The sequence below is a fragment of the Globicephala melas genome, chromosome 1, assembly GCF_963455315.2.
Source record: "Globicephala melas chromosome 1, mGloMel1.2, whole genome shotgun sequence".
Classification (NCBI taxonomy): Eukaryota; Metazoa; Chordata; class Mammalia; order Artiodactyla; family Delphinidae; genus Globicephala; species Globicephala melas.
The window spans coordinates 123,363,948-123,381,866 of NC_083314.1; the positions used below are offsets into that span (position 1 = coordinate 123,363,948).

The 17,919-nt window shown below is 37.1% G+C and overlaps 1 protein-coding gene across 4 annotated transcripts in view; it reads left to right on the forward strand.

Annotated features, from left to right (window-relative positions):
- Window positions 1-17,919, forward strand: part of ERICH3 (glutamate rich 3) — a 112,600-nt gene that overhangs the window by 67,263 nt on the left and 27,418 nt on the right. For all 4 annotated transcript variants that reach the window (XM_030865960.2, XM_060304261.1, XM_060304260.1 and 1 more), the window contains 3 exons: window positions 466-652; window positions 5,925-6,226; window positions 11,190-11,420. In XM_030865960.2, coding sequence (XP_030721820.2) covers window positions 466-652; window positions 5,925-6,226; window positions 11,190-11,420 — 720 coding nt within the window. The remainder of the gene's footprint in view (window positions 1-465; window positions 653-5,924; window positions 6,227-11,189; window positions 11,421-17,919) is intronic.

The window sequence follows — 17,919 nt, forward strand, 5'->3', positions numbered from 1 at the left end:
GTACTTTATTGCTAGATAACATAGCAAGATAGAGGCGTGGAATCTAGAGAGATGTTTGGATTCAAACATTAACTCTCCCACTTATTGTATGATTTTGGCTGAATTACTGAGCTCTAAACCTAAATTTCTGCATTATGGAAACTAATGATAGTAATATTTCCACTTCATATGGTTGTTGAGAAATAACACACCCAAGGTAATTAGGCATAATGCCTGGCCATATTAAATGCTCATATAATTTTAGGTTTTATTATTTTATTACAAGTCAAAGAGTTTTATAATGCCTTGGAGTATTTATTATATATATAAGTAATAGAATGTGTTTTTGTGGTTAAAAAATTGTCCTCAAGTTAAAAAGGAGATCTAGAAAATAATATTGTACTTATATAACAGAAAAATGTGATTTAAAACATGTTAGTTCAAAGTCAGTTGCTTTCACTAATGTATTTCCTTTTTAAATTCCAGAGACCTTTCAGTTTATTTCCAAAAGGCACTATGGTTTCCCCTTCAGTCTCACCTTTTTCCTGAACGGGATACAGGTGGACAGGTTAAGTTCCTGCTGTGAATATAAGCATCGAAAAGGTTCCAGACTTGGAGGCAAACGAGGCTACTTTGGGTTTGTGTGTGTCGAGAGATCATCTCCTTGCTACAAGTATGGAAACAAATGTCCTTTGGTAGAGGGCAAGTTTTGCTACATTTTTCTTTGTATGCTTTTACTGATGTATTTCTCAGCACAATTTGTTAAGAATCATATCAATGTAGATGAGCCTAAAATATCTAAGTTAAAGGTTGTTTATCACAATCCTGTGTGTTGTATTTAAAATTATAAGATATAAAGTAGATTTTCAGATTTATTATATAGTGGGCATAAAAGCTGGTGGAGTTTCAAATTCTGTTTCTTTTCTACCTCTTCCTTTCCTCATGATGCTTTAAGTTCTGTCTCTAAAGGGAAAGAGAGAGGCTTTCCCCCCCTCATTCCTCGTAGTAATTTATTTTGAGCTGAGCTCTGGAGCATGTGTCAAGCATCTGGCTTATATAATTGCATGTTATAGGTTTTGCATAATAGAGGTGTGCCTGCATTATCGTGTAGCCCCATGATCACTCTCATGCCCCTAATTTCAATCTCGGACATAAAAAAATACATGATAAAAGGTCAGTTTTGACTATTATTCATCAGTTTTCATATTGGACATTCTGTTTGTAGTCAGGAGATCTTCTTGCAGGCTTTGCTTAATTTTTTCCTGAAAGTACTCATGGAGAATTGACTCTGTGCCAAGCTAGAACATGGCAGTGAACCAACCAAAGAACCTGACCCATAGAGCGCCTTCTGACAGGGGAAGTGAAAATAATATACCAATAACCCCATGCCAATATACCAATAATACAACAACCAATTAATGTATATTAGATGGTAATATGCGTGATGAACGCAAAGCAGGGTAAGGGAGATATAAGGAATGAGGGGGGACAAGTGTCAGAAGGCAGTATTATTTTATGTAGGATGGTCAGTAAAGGCCTCTCTGATGTCTTTCGAGCAGAAACCAGAAAAAAATGTCTCCTTTTTCAAATAGGTTTTCAGGTAGAGGAAAAGCATATACCAAGGGTGTGAGACAGGATTATGCTTGGTGTATGTAAACTAGTGTGATCAGAGCAAAAGTGAGAAAGGGACAGTGATAGAAGGTGTCACTGTCAGAGAGACAGTGGAGTCAAGTCATGTAGAGTCCTATGGTCATTGCAAAGACTTTGACTTTTATTCTGAGAGGGATGGGAAGCCTCTCAGGTAGGTTTAGAGCAATGGCCTGTCATGATCTGATAGTAGCTCCTATGGGAAAAATAAAATAGGGAGGGTGTGGGGAAGGGTGGAAACTACTTTAATCCAGAGGAGAGAGAGTGGTAGGAAGAGTTACAAGTGATTAGGTTCTAGACATATTTTGAAGGTAGGGTTTACAGGATTTATTGATGGATTGGATTCAGGGCATGAGATAAAGAGCAGAGTCAGAGATGATTGAAAAGTTTTTAACCTGAACAACTGGAAAGATGCCCAGTTAACATGGGGAAGACTATGGAAGGTGCAGCTTTGGGAGTGGAAGGAGGGGATTTTGGTTTTGGACACCCTGAGTTGGAGACGTCTATGAGATATGCGAGTAGAAATGTTGAGTAGGTGGTTGGATCTGTGAATCTGGGGTCTGGTGAGAGGTCCAGGCTGGAGATATATAAATTTGAGAATTGTTTACATATGGATGGCATTTAGAGTCATAAGATGGGATGAGACTGCTTAAGAATGGAATGCAGTAAGAGAAGATGCCTGAGCAATAAGCTCTGGTCACTTTAGTTCAAAGGTGAGGAAGATAAAGAGGAACCAGGAAAAACCTAGGAAGGAAGGCCAGTGATTAGACAGAAAACCCAGAGAAAGCAATGTCCTGGAAATGAACAAAATGTTTCAAGAATAAGACATAATCAACTGGGTCGAAGGTGTGGTTAGGTGAAGCAAAATGAAAATTCGGGATTGAGCATGATTATTTGGTCATGTGTTGGTTATTGGTGATCTCGGCACAAGTTGCTATTGTGGAGTGGTAGGAATGCAGGCTTGTTTGGAGTGGGTTTAAGAAATAATTGGAGAAGAGCTAAAGCCAGAGATGATGGATAGCTCTTATTAAAGAGTTTTGCTCTAAAGGATGGAAACTGGGTGGCAGCCAGGAGGGAGGATGTAGGGGCCCAAGGGGGCTTATTATATTTTAAGATGGGAGATATTATAATATGGTTATAAGCTGATAGATAGGGTTGATACCCTAGGGGGAACAAAAACACATTGATCAGGCGTGACATAGAGAGAGAAATTGCTGGGGCAAAATGCTTGAGTAGACTAGAGGAGATGGGATATAGGGCTCAAATGGAGGTGTTAGCCTTAGATGAGAGGAAGCATTCTTCTGTAGTAACAGGAAGAAAGATGGCATATAGGGCAGAGAGAGATGCAAGCTGGTGGCTGTGTTGGGATCAACTGGAAGTTCTCTGCTGATTATTTCTATTTTCCAGTCAAAGAGTGATTGGAGCCTTAACTTCAGCTGATTATGAAGCTAAGAAAAAAATGAAAACCAGTGTCATATGAGAACTGTGCATTTTAGTTGAGGGTAATAGAACTTACTCTTAAACATCACAACCATTTTGTTATTATTATTTGAAAACTTCAAAGAAAGAAGCTAGAGAGAACCAAGTGAAATCATATAAAGAATTGTACAGAAGCTAGTTAAGTGTTGAAAGGAGAGTAGATGCCATCCATCAGATTTTGGCACTGATTATTAAACCTCGATAGAAAGTGTTTAGGACCAAACATTTTATAGCTTGGATTTATACAGCAGTTCCCAAAGAGTGCAATGTGTTCACACATGGATGATTGTATACAAACTCATTAGCTTTCCTGGGAGTTAAACAAATGACTTGCCCACAAATGACTTGTCCACATATATGGAGAACACATATTTGACTTGGAACAGAAAAGCAACCTCAGGTAGGTCCTAAATATACCTAGGCATTCCTGATACATTGCCCTAGACCATTCACTGTCCCACTTGCTAGATGACTCTTTCACACCTCTTCTCTCGCTTAAGGAGGAAGGATTTAGAAATTTTTGGAGTTACCTGTTTAAGGTCCTTAGAAAACAAGAAAAGCTTAGCAGTGTTCACTTCCAAAGTATGGTGGTTCCACACTTGTATCCATCCCTCAATCATGGGAACTCTTTGAAGAGTCATGGTAGTTACTTTCAGTTGCTAAAGTGAAACACAGGAAAAAGAATTGCGTAACCAAGAGAATGCAGATTGCTTTGAGCTTTAGTAATGAGGATCAACACCTCATATTATACTCAGAAGTCAAATAGGTAGTCAGTGAGGAGGAGAGCACAGATGTTATCCACTTTGTTTGCCTAATTCCCTTAAGCAGATGGGCAATAAAAAGTCTGTGCATGCAGTAGGGAGGCATCAAAGCCTCTACACAGTCACAACATAAACTAAAAGTAACAGCATATCAGAGGCTCCAAATCAATGTATTTGGTGTTGCCATTGATAAGGGAAGAATAACTTGAACAGAAGGAATGCTAGTAATCATAGTCTCTGAAGATTCATGACACCTTTATTCCAAGGAAAGCAGTGTGCTACGTATATCATCATTATAGTCAAGAAATAATTTATCATGCTTAATATGGCTGAGGTAAGTATGTTCTGATTATCCCATTTTTCACAGCCTGATAGTTACTTTGAGCGCATATCCTTTTAGCTTTATTTTATGGGGAGATAGTGAAAGGATAAGTGATATAACTAAGTTCTCATATTTACTTGTTGGGAGAATGAATTAAGATCAATTCCTATGCTATTGCTAGTCTAGGGATGGCTGAAATTCAGTGATATCTTCAGTTTAAGAAATTGCCATTGGACTTGATTCACATAGAGGCAATTTTCAGATTTTACATATTGTTTCTATTCTTCCTGGACTGGAAAGTCTTGACTGCATTCTGACCCCACTCTAATTGACCCAGTTCCCCAATAGTTGTGTGACATAGAGAGAAGGGAATGTGTGAAGTTCTAGAGGAGGAGTGGGGAGACTGGTAGCTGCCAGGCACCTCTTTCAGGTCAGGGATTGTCTCTAGGCCTTGGTGAAAACTTCTCCACATTCTGTTAGTCTTTGTGAGGAGACTGTGAGCACGCCCTGGTGGTAAGCCCAGCAGTGTAACATTTGTCTGTGTAACTAGTCATCTGAGAAGGCTATACCTGTAATCTAATTATATGGGTGTACTTCAGTGGGAGGTGATGGGAGTCTAACAGTCCTGAGCTGAAAGCCAGCTTTATCACTAACCTGCTGGGTGAACTTGGGCAAGTCATGGAATCCTTGAAGCCTCAGTTTCCTCATTTGTAAAGTGATAATGATAGTTCTTAAGTTATTGGTCTGTAGGGGAATATATCATATAAGACCATGTATATAAAGTACCCAGTAAAGAGGTTGGCACAGAAGGAGTGCTGGATACTCTTATTGTTATCATAGTCATCATTTTTATTAATGTATGTATTACAGTTATTGGAATTCCTATTTTGATATTAACTTGAGAGATAGGATAAAAGCTATAGAAGAATTTATTAATGTTACTTTTGTTATAACTGATTTTTTAAAATATTTTTTAATGTCTTAAAACATTCAGATCATTTGCTGGCTCACCAGATTTGACTTAGAATGACTTTATGACCTCTATAGATTATTGCCATTTTCCAAAACAAAAGCTTATTGCCAGGAAAAATCACCAAAAGATTGTGGTACAGGTTTCAAAAGGCCATTCTAAAAGCAATAATGACAGTTCCGTTAAAATGAGCATTCAGGCTCCTGAAGTGTTTATTTAAAGGGCACAAAAATATTTAACTGATTGTGTTTCTTAAAAATTCAATCATAATTATTTAGAGTCAATTTTGTATATAAGTCTTTTTGTTGTTGTCTTGTTGAATAATAAATTATCAAAGACCGAATGACATCTTTCTTCTGATAATTTTTATCTCAGCTTCCTTTTATTGATAAACCTGAATGTTCTTTTATCACATAATTCTAATATGAGGACTTAAATTACCTATCTATCTATCTATCTATCTCTGTTATAAGGCCAAATATATACTTTAAGGAGCAAAGTTTAGTTTGAGACTATAATTCATTGTTGTTAAGTTGCTTTCTTTTCTTGTGTAATTACTGTGGGTAAAACTATTAAGAATTGTGTTTACAAGATTTTGCTATTAATAAGGAGAAAGTAGTTTATTTTAATTAACTCTGTGTACTATGATAACTATGTGTCTTGTAACATTTCTTACTGGAATAAGAGAAGTGATCTAAAGATCTTTGCAGTTCCATTGTGCTATATATAAAGGTTAATCAACACTTTATGTTAATATTTTTTCTAGGTGCATTATTGCAATGGGCCTTGACAAAAAAACAACTTCACCAAAACCTAGGAAAGAAAAGAGTGTTGAGAGAAGAGAGGGATTGATGAAGGGTGACGGGAAACTGAGGAAGGATAGAGAGTACCTGATACCAAGAAGGAGAGAGATGAAGGGGAGCAAAACCTCAGCTTCAGCCATTTTTTCAGCTCCAGAACTACATACAGGGATCGGCGAAGTGAGAACTGCTGTCGAAGAAATGGAACGTAAAGAAAAGCCAGGACAAGAAGTCTGGGAAGATGACCAAGAAAACATATTTAAATATGGTAATGAGTAACACTGGGTCCTTTTGCTGTTGCCTTGTGTGGTCGTTTTGTTTAAGACTTTACAATGTGATTATAAAAATTTGCAAAAATATCCATTAAATGTTGTTACTCAGTTTCGATCTTCAGGCAACTGTGTTGCAGGTGAGGAATCCCTGCCCACCTTCTCAACCATTTTGCAAGGAGTTCTGTGTGGCCTGTCTTAGAGGAGGGCAGCCTAACTCCAGGGGGTTGGAGGTGCTTGGAGGGGAAGGCGGGAAAGGAGAGTTTGCGTCTGCGTGAGCCAGAGGCTCTGTTCACTTATGCAGGGAGAGACCATTTCACCATACAGAATTTTGCCTGTTTTTTTCAGTATTTGATGTACTTGCTTTGGTGAAACTGATGCTTTGGCATCAGGTAGGAACAACCTATATGATTATATAGTGATAGAGTATTCTATAACTGAAAACATTTGATGTAGGCCTGGGGTCCTGGAGCTTGTCCGCATTTCTTGTTTTCTTGTTCTTCCCTTCCCTCCCCTCCTATCCCTTCCCCTCCCTTCCCCTCACTCTCCTCTCCTTCCTCTTCATCTTCTTCCTCTTCATCCTTCTCCTCTGCCTCTTTCTCCTCGTTTCTTTCCCCCCTCTAACTGCATACACATTTTTATATATATATATATATCTCCTTACCTTATATATATACATACCCTCACCTTTTGATGTAGTAGATATTATTACTCTCTCCATTTTAAGAAAATGAGGCTCAGACATACAGAGAGAAAGTAGCAGAACTAAATTTCATACTGTAGGAACGGAAAAACTTTTCCCTCTACCCATCTTAGGTTCATTAACTGTATCCTTGTAAATGAAACTGACAAAAGAGATTAAAAAGGGAAAACAAGCAAAAGTTTATTAGCAGGTGCATCGTGCATATGTACGGGAGCACTCAGCTGAGTAACTCAAAGGGGTGGTTAGAACTTGGGCTTATATGGTATCTTAATAAAAGAAAAATACATTTTTTCAAGAAGTGACAAGGCAAAGGAAAAGGACATTGAGCTTCCAGGGGCAACAAATTGTGGGAAGGCAAATATTATGTGGAAACTAATGGCAGATAAGGGCTAGTTCTAGTGAAGTTTGTTATGTTGATTCCTCTGGTGCCATCTCTGGGCTGCTAAGGATCAGAGTTGTCTCCTATGATTAACTTTTGTCCTTGCTGGGAGAGAGGGGAGGCGAGACACCTTCAAAAATGTATGTCCTGCTTTTAGGGAAATGGGGGGAGGGCAGAGAGCTTCTCTTCTATTTACTACTTCTCAATTGCCTTCAGCTCAAAATAAACCTTATGCCCAAGTGGCATAGTTTGGGGTGGCATACTCTGCTACCCTTTAATACTCAGGCTTGTCTAATACCAAAGCCCAAACTTTCAAACACTGTACTTATAACCTCCTCTGCTGTACAAGCTATCCTTGATGTTACCTGGTTGTGGGTGATATGTCCAAAGAATCAGAAAAGGGGAGCTGCCTGAGTGTCCCTCTTGCACCCAGGAGACAAAGCCTGGATTAGAGGAGCGCTAGCCATTGGCTGGGATGAGTGTGGAAGGGCTGGTATCAGGAAAGGGGCATCTCCTAGGTCTCTTCTTCCCACCTTCTCTAGTTGCCGCCCAACAGTTTCAGAAATCCAAGAAAATAATTACAGAGTTGTTACAGCATTGGACTTTATATCTGTTTATTACTGAAATAATGTGACTATCTAAAAAAGATTTCCCTCCTAACACTTTGACCCAGCTTACCTCTCTCCATGATCCTTTCTAGTCTTTATTCTTATCTTAAACTGAAAATTTTACAATATCTGTAGATAACAATAGCAACAGCAGAGCAATTAACAAATGGGATGTGTTTTCGTGTTTTAACTTTCACAACATACAGGTATGTTTATTTAGGCCATGTTCAATTTCTGTATTTTTTTTTCTTAAACCAACATGGCCTGTGCTATGAGTAGCATACTTTATGACTATGAAACAGCTTTTCCCAAGTTCTTCCTTCTGTGTTGGCTCCTTAATGGACTTTAAATGCCCATTTCCATTTAAGGAAAGAAGAAACAGTGGAGCAAGGCTTCAGCTCTCTGTAGAACAGCCGCTGATGGTCAGGGCAGCAAGAAGCCTGTGAGGAGGTCAGCGAGGGAGAGCTGCGGAGGGATTGATGTTGACCTCGCGTTGACTTGCTTCCTCATTAGTGGGGATGGTAAACAACAAGCTAATTACCTTCTCTGGAAGAAGAAAGATGAGATGAGGAAACAAGAAATTATGAAAAGGGATACAGAAAGCATGCCACTAGTTCATTCATATTGAAAACACGAGTAGATGAGACAAAGGAGGTGTGCTTTGAGCTGTGATGCTAATGCAGTGTTCCTGGTTAATAGAAGGCTAATATTTAAATGTGATGATAGAACAAAGCCAGGGCAGCCTTGAATTTCGTGTTTTGAGAGAAAACACTGAAGCTCCTGCCAAATAGGATTCAGGGATTGTTCTTGTGGTTCACTACATGATCCTTCAGTTTTATGGTCTGCTTCAATAATATAACTGTGATTGTGTCCTAATTGTGGACACTTGTACGACTCTGATTTTAACCAGGTGGCTCCATTAAAGTGTATTGCTGTCGATAAAGCACATATCGTGTGTGATTGCTCCTATTCTATGACCAACTCTCTCCACCCCCAATCAATCATGATTACTACTAATCTCTAACGTTTATTAGGAGCCTACTGTCCTTGGCAATATACTAAGCATATTTTAGGGATTATTGCTTTTAATAGTCCCCATAGCATTGTGAGGCAGGTACCACCCATATCATAGGTGAAGAAACTGAAGCTTAAAGATGTTGAGCAAATTGACAGGTCACACAGCTGTGCTTTAACTGGTACTTGGACACATGACAGCCTGACTCCAGAACCCTCATATTTCACCACGCTGTAATACTGTTGATGGACTTGCAGCAATTTACTCATGTACTGTCTGGCCCTGCTTATCTTGTGACCAGCAGCAAATATCTCTTGTTTCTAATGTGTTTCTCTCTGTGTGTGAATTCTGTGGCTAACTTCAACCACTCCTAGGAAGTCTTCCACAATCTCCAAATGACTTTCCACCCTTGTTTGACTCTATTCCACTTATTTGACACTATTGCACATAATTAATCATGAGTCCTATATAAAAATCTACAGCAATTGAACCCAATAGTGTTAAAACGAACATTACTGAGGGTCATGTATAAAAACTCTTCTAACATGAGTACAGTATTTCTTGTGTACCTACGTCTTATTTCCTCAACAAAAATTGGAGATTCCTTGATGGGCAGGGGTTGTGTTACTGTAATGTCTTTTATCTTGCAATTTTAGCCTCTTCCAAATAGAAGGGTCTCAATAAAGTCTTATTGATTGACAGCTGACTAAACCAAGTGAGAAGCTATCCCATTACTTGGCCTGAAATATTTGAATCAAAATATTTGTTTTTATTAGTATGTCTTGTTTCCATCATGCAATATAAACTAATTTTTTCAACTTCTTGCTTATTTTATAATTTTGTTCTACTGATTCACATTTCTCTTTCTCCATATTAAATCTCTTTCATGAAAACTTTCTCGTGGTGAGTTCTCTTTGTTTGCCTTTTTTCATTACAGTTTCTGATCTCACTTTTCTTCTCACATCGCCCTCATCCCTTCTCTGCATTAACGGAGCTTTCTTCATATGCACAGGGCATGCATTTCTAAATTAAGTTTCCTTCATTGTGGCAGAGTGGACAGCTCTCAAGTAATTACCCGAAAGGCCCCCACTGCTGGAGAAGAAGCCAGACTATCTAATAACTAAAACACACAAAATAGGGAAAACTTTATTTTTCCTGTAATTTTTATTTTAAAAGATAATTGTTTATTTGCTTAATTGGTTCTGCATGAAATCCTTTTGCTCTCTATCCTTGGCATGTTGTCACTTCAAGATTTTTAGTTTTTGGCAGAAGAAAAAGGGGAACAATTAAATATGAAAGGTGAAAAATTATAACCACAAGGGACAGACGGCGTTTATCTGATGTGACAGTTTCCTTTTTCTGCTACAGATGTGTTACACTTCTGAAGAAATGAAGCAAATTTATGACTGTGACAGGAATATTCTATTTTATAAGAATTTTTATCCTTGGAATGTAATTATTTTATTGATTGTAGGGATGAATAATGCATATGATTTCAGTTCTGGCCCAGATACAGAATCCTTCATAATGCCTTTTCTTGATGTCCATTTGGTTCTCTCAAAGAATGTGCTATTCACAGTGTTACTTCTCAGGGCCTTTGGACTTGATTAATTGAATATTTTCCACTTCACTATTCATTAACTTGATATCCAAATCTTTTGAACATTCTTCCTATAAAATATGGCCTCACTGGGTCTCCAAATTAACTTTCATTATTATAATCCTGTTCTCTTCATTTTAAATTTATTTCTAATTTATTGTTTTCTATCAAGTTCTTCTCTTGTCCATTTTGGTTATTGTAGATGATGATGTCCATTTGTAAATGAGCTTTTTTTTTGTTTGTTTTTTTGCGGTACGCGGGTCTCTCACTGTTGTGGCCTCTCCCGTTGTGGAGCACAGGCTCCGGACGCGCAGGATCAGCGGCCATGGCTCATGGGCCCAGCCGCTCCGCGGCATGTGGGATCTTCCCGGACCGGGGCGCAAACCTGTGTCCCCTGCATCGGCAGGTGGACTCTCAACCACTGCGCCACCAGGGAAGCCCCTGGAGTTTCATTTCTTTACTGCTCTTGTATATGTAACTGATTGCAATCTTTGATCATTTGCTATTAGTTTTCCATGTTCACTAACTGTGTGAAAAAGAAGTGAAGAAAAGCCTAGAGAGGAGAGGATAATGGAGTCAAAGTTCTCATTAAAATGAAATGGGTTAAGTATTAGGGATTCTATTTTCATTCTCATAGTGGAGCTTTTCTTTTCTCAGAATATGAAGAAGATTTCGAAGCAGATGAGGAGAAACAAGATGAGAAAGCTAATGAAGGACAGGCTGATGATCCAATGAATGGAATGCCAAAGTCACCCTCAGATGATGAAAAAGATCTTTCAGATGCTGAAAAGGAGAGTGAAACCTCGTGGAAGGCATCAGATGCTGATGACAGTGTGAAAGATGAGGTTGATGGATGCTCTGAGAGTGAATTGGAAGAGGATAAACATGGCAAGTTGATTAGCTTATCATTTGACATAGGCTGTTTAGCAAGTGTACTCACTACTTTTCTTTTCCTTATATTTAATGAGATAATCTTCTTTAAGAGACTGTTCAGAACCTGGTTCCCTAACCAAGGATGCTGATCAACCCCTCTCCAATAGATATCCAAATTATGGAGTCATTCTTCAATCCTTTCTCTTTCTTTAGTTTGCTGGGATTTTTCAGCAGGGTGTCACGTGAAGCTTGTAGTGACACATCTTCTATTTACGTAGAAAGTTACTACCCTTTTTTCATCTCAAACTATCTCCTCTTATATACACACACATATACACCATTTTTGTGGCTTTGGCAAAATGAAAAGTAGCTCCCATTCAATTAAGGGAAAAGTTGAAAATTCCTCCCTTATGTTCATGTTTTTTTCTTAACTTACCTGGAATGCAGATGCTGACATATTAGTTTATGGAAGGATTATTGCTCTTGGCAAAGCTTACCCCTTATAATCTTCAAACCTAAAACGACTCTGAATGTTCACAGGGAAAATACAGAGCTTTTCGGGTAGATAAAGAAACCCTCATTATCTGAGGCATATCTTAAATATTTAAGACCTTTTTAAACACCTTAAATTACCAAAATAATGTCCAAAGAAGGAAAACATTTCTGGCTTTGTCCCATGAAAGGGTTTGGCCAAGGCTATGTGGGTCTTAGTAAATAAAATATCTTCCCTGGTACATTCTGGGCATTTATCAGTGATAATAATAACCCTGTCTTATATTTAAGTATGTGTATGTCTTTGTAGTTTGCTTTAGACTAGAGAATGAGGTAACATTATGATGACTTTTTGAATTGCTGTCAATTTTCCTCATTCTTTTCACCTCTCAAATTTTTTTCTGTATAAGATCTCAAAATTTTGAATTCAAGGAATACATAGGGATTATACAAAATAAGAGTAAATAAAGTAATCACAAGAACAAATATTTAGTTTGTAGTTCTATTCTGTTCAAGAACGAATTCAAGCAAACCTATTCTAAAATTTCATGCAGACATATACAAGACAATAAAATAAAGAACAGAAATTATTTAGAGTAAGAAAGAAGATAATTTTACTAGGAACTGCACATGAGACCATGACTATGCTTGAACTAAAAATTTAATCCTGAACTTCCTGACAGAGTAAAGAGTGAAGCACAATGTGAAAAATTAGAGTGATTTTAACTTGCAATATATTTGAAAACAAGTTTTGCTGCCATTTTATTATAGTTGAAAGAACTACTCTATATTAATGATCTAGCATTGAAAAATTTTTGTAAAGTCTTAAATTAGGCCTTTTCTTTAATTTCTCAATAGTTACATTTTATGTTTCTAGGCATGCCGAAACATAGCTTTTTCCCCTCATTTTGAATATGAATATTGGATTTAAGTTTATATTCCTATATGACATAGAAAAAGTTTAAGAATTCTATGGAAAAGTGATGTCACCTGAATCAAATTTTAAAGAAACTATACAAGTGACTTGGACCTGGATAAAGATTGAAAGTGTGTTTGCATATAAATATAACCGGTTCAGAACAAAGAAGGACTCAGTTTTTAATTTATTCAATAATGGTGGTGAATTATCAAATATTGATTTCACAAAGGGTCAGTACATTATTTCAACATATGGTAATCTGGGGATTATTTTTGTACTGCATAATCAACTTGCTTTCTTGGGATCAAATGGATTTTTTTCCAAGATAGAGTAATTTTTTCTGTTTAAGCAGACAAGGATGTAGGCAGTACTTGAATCTTACTTCAAGGGAAGGCTTTAATCATTTAGACCTGTAATTATTGAATAACTGATAGTGATGGGTCAACATTAACACTGAATACTACTTGCATTTAAATAACTGGAATCTTATGTTTAAAAAGGTATCCTATAGGTATTGTTCATTAAGACTATTTTGTGCTAAGTGCTGTGCTAAATATTTTACATGAATTATCTGATTTACTTCAAAAAACCTTAAAAAAAAGCAGGTACTTTTAATCTCCATTTCACTAGTAAAGAAACGTGGAAATGATGAGACTGAGTAACTCACACAGCCAGAAACTGGTAGAGCCAAGACGCAAAATTCAGAGCCTGGATTTTGGAAAAAAACAATATGACATTTCTCCAAATCAGCCAATGTCCACTTATCTAAAATTAAAGCAAGTCCCCCCAGTAAAAGGATTTTGTTTCCTTAAGAATGTACATTTTAGAGGCATTTACCTTGAGCTCTTCATCTTATCCTATTTTTTAGCCTCTGTTTTTTGTTTTACTTTTAAACGGAGGAAATTAAAATGGACATTTTCTAATTTTACCCAAATTTACCTCTCTCCTTCCTGGATTGACTCCCCCAATCCACTTCCAGGCCTTTTGCTTGTTTCCAATTCATCCCCTTCCTCTTCCATGAGACTCTCCTACTTCGGCAGCCTTCACTGAGCTCTTTATTTTATGAAACTCTATCATTCAGTAGTTGATTTTTCACTCATTGTTTCATGTGTATTAAATTTTGCCCCTCAAGCTAATTTAATAACACACAAATTAATTATACTACAAAAGCTAGGACTGTATGTTGTCTTTGTTATTCCTCACAGAGGTAATTTCCTAAAGATACTTTGTGAATATTAAGCAGTTACTTGATTAACACCAAGAATACTAAAATACTTTTGTTAGTGCCACGATATCTAGTTACATTTATACTATATGATTATTACTGGAATTTTATTAAAAACATTGTATAGAGTTAGCTGCATTATGTAGATATAGAACATATAATATTTTAAATAGATGTGTAATGAAAGCTATCAGAACATATAAAATCTAGTCCACAATGTTGGGAGATTTAAGAGCCAAAAATTAAACTGGCTAACTATTTTATTTTGTTTTTTCAATAAGGATGTTATTAAATAATACTTTTAAAGAGCTCCTTTGCATCCTCAGTATTTACATTAAAACTCTGCCATTATTCTGAAGTAAAATTTCATTGCTTACTACTGTTTCTTTCCTCCACCACCAGGCTCCTTTATTTTCCAACCCTTTATTTTGATAACCTGACCCTGTGTTATTCAAAAACATGCTTTGTAGCATGAGGAGTATCAGAATTAGATATTTCATCCAGCAAACAAGAAATGTGCTTTAAAAATGATAATGACATGATAGATTCCTTGGAACAATCTATTGAAAAGCCAGAAAGCACTTCATCTTCAAAAGTGTAAGAGGCATATTGTGACCACTGAATCCTAGACACTGGTACATCCTTTTTATTGACATGATTAAGAATCTCGCTGTTAGTGTTTGGATGTGTTTCATTTGAACCTGCCTGCACCTGTTCCCAGAGGGCAAACAATTGCCCGGGCTGTCACTCTTGTGACAAGTCGGCCCCATTTAAACTGCCAGTGAGCAATTGCATCGGCCCGCCTTGATGAATACACTGTGCTGAGCAGCCTGCAAGTGATGGAGTGCCAGGGACTGCGTGCCCACTAACAGAGGACCCTGCTTTAGGAATGATGTGTGAGACTTCCCATCGTTTAAAAAGAATGACAGATTCCTTTTCTCTGTGTTTGTGTTGGCAACCCCAGGAGCTAATTCACCAGTTGAAAATATATTGTCGTAGATGAATGTTATAAAGTTGAGGGGAAAAGTGTCATGTTGCTGAGAATACACTTTTAGGGACAATTTGGATGATAGTACCTATGAGTAAGAGGTAAAGACTAAGTAGCTCCTTGTGAGAAAGAGAACGGGGGGAAGGGGAGATTCTAGTAAGAAAGATAGTATTTTACTTGTGCTATTTTTCAGTCTGTTGAATAAGTAGGCCTTAAAGACTTTGAAAATCTCAGAATCACAAAAATATTCTGTTTACTTGATTTACTGACTTCCAGTATCTCACTCTTCCTTTCTGGGCCTGAATATGGGCTTGAAGGGATGCATACGAGGGAAGCCTGCTCCTTCTGTGTTGAAATTGTACATGCTATGAGACCACGCTCTGTGGACTTCAGTGTCACTTGACTCCTCCTCGGACCAGAGAGGGTTAAGGGAAGATTGTAGGCAACTTTTGGCTAGAATCTATGTCTGTGATGTTTTGCATGATTAGTCACATTTTAATTTTTCTTAATTGTAAGAATTCCTCAATTCATCTTCACTTTTGGATTGTTGAAATAGGAAGTCATGGCTTTCAGGTGAATACTTAAATGCAGCATCATCTTTTAGTTCACATAAAATACTTTTCTGTGAGGTATTTCTCTACAGTTTTGAATCTGCCCTGTACATAGTGATGGCACTACTGAGGCACTCAATAAAATCTTGTGAAATGCATGGCTGGTTGACTAGATTAATGGACAAATGTAAAAAGATTTAAGCAGCAAAATGTGATACATGATTTGATTATATTCTTGGTATTTTAAGTATTTAGAAAATCCAGTTAAAGGTAAATAAGGAGGAACTTTTAAGCTTTCTTCTTCTCCTCCTGCATTCACTTTAGATATGTATATATATATATACAAAGTAATGTATATATTTGTCTCATTGGTAAATTGATAATGAGTTACCAGTATGAGGACATATGTTCTCCCTTACACCAAATAACTAGTTACTGTTCATGGATGGAATTCAGTGATTTCTGCTTCTATTGTCATTAAGCATACACTCATTTGATGATATTTATTGAATACAAAGCACTTGTCTAATCAGGTATTATTGTACATGAAAATATTGACCAAACCACAGTATCTACTATAAATATGAACAGATTTTAGTGAACTCATGAGTATAATCTACAACTGTTAATATAAGGAATAGTAGGACATAAAAATTCATATGTCAAGGCTAATTTGAAGAAAATAGGTGTGACACTTATGCAGATTTTTCTGTGAAAACTTGGACCAAGGAATTGGGAAAGAGACATAATTTGTGTTAGAACTCAGAGCAGTATTGGGTCCACTGGGTTGAGATACATGGTGTGTTATTGGAGTGATCTAAATTTTTAACTGAATTTTCATATTTGAGTTTGTGAACTTAAATCGAGGTGTCTCTATGGGCTTCAAGCTAGTAAGCTAAAAACAAAGTAGTTAAAATCAGGACATTAGTGGAGGAAATAATGAATTTAAACTGTAGTAAAACAATGCATCATGCTAGTGGGTGAAGGAATGATTGAAAACTGAGGTCAGGACTTGTCACTGGTTCAAAACAAACTATGTAGCTATGGATCTCAATAAGAGTACAACAGCTTCTGAGAGAGCTACCCATGGTCACTGTTAAGAGATGAACAAATACCTTAATAAATATGTGTAGTTGATTTATTGTACTCATGCCAAAGGAAGCAATGTCTGTCTAGAGTGTGTAATCTCTATGGAAGCAGGGATCTGGCCTGCTTTTTACTCCATTGTGTCCTCAATACCAGAACATTGCCTGAAACATAGGATGTGCTCAATGTGCATTTAGTGAATGAATGAATCTCTGTAAGTGGCTAGGAAGATGGAGGACAACTCAGGACCTCAGTTACGGAGAGAGAGCAGAGTTCATCCTGAATTTGCTGGACTGGTGCTGACTATGGATGTGTGTGTGTGTGGTTGGTACCTTTGGTCAGGTGTATATCAAATTGACTAGGCAGGCAGTGCAAACAGTGGAGATTACTGATACATATATAGTAGAATATGTAAAACTATTTTCCATTTGTCATCCTGGAGTGGTAACAGTGGAAATCTAGCTAAGAGAAGCAATAGTGGGTTCATGACAGTGGGTGCCCTCTGTTTGAAGGCCTTTTGGCAGATAGAGTGGTCTTGGTTTTAATACAATGGGTCATTACAAAAGAAGTATTTTACAAAAATTGCTCCTTTATAGCTAATGGACATTGGGTATTATTTAACTTCCGTGGGCCTTACTTTCTAGATCTAGAAAAAGAAGATAACTAACTACTCCATGGGATTAAATGAGATGTTTGTAAAGTGCTTACCTCAGTGCTTGGTACAGAGTAGGTGCATAATCATGATCAGGTTTTATTTTTTTCCTCAATAAGTGGTAACTGTGACTACTATGCTTAATGTGATATACAGGGTGAAATCACAAGAAAGAAATTTATTAGAATATACTTATCATGTATGATATCAGAGAGAGAAGACTGAAAATCATAAGCAATGATTATTTGATTTGGTGAGATTAATTTTTATCAGGTAATTTCTGCAATGATTTATGGAGAGCAATAATTGGAATTGATTCCCATTTTATAGCCAAGAAAACAGAGCCTTAGAGAAGTTAAGTAGCATAACCAAAGTCAAAGCTAATGAGTAGCTTAGTCATGATTGGAACACCTAAGTTTGTCTTACAGAAAAAGATAGTATTTTCTCTCAAGTTCGTGTTGCGTGAAATAGTAGTGATGGAAAAGAAGGAATAGTTATCAATGAACAGTTATGATGACATGAAAAGAGAAAACAGTGAAGGATTGGGGACTGATTGAATGTGGAAAGAGAAAAGTCAGAGATCCTACTTAGGGTGTAGAAC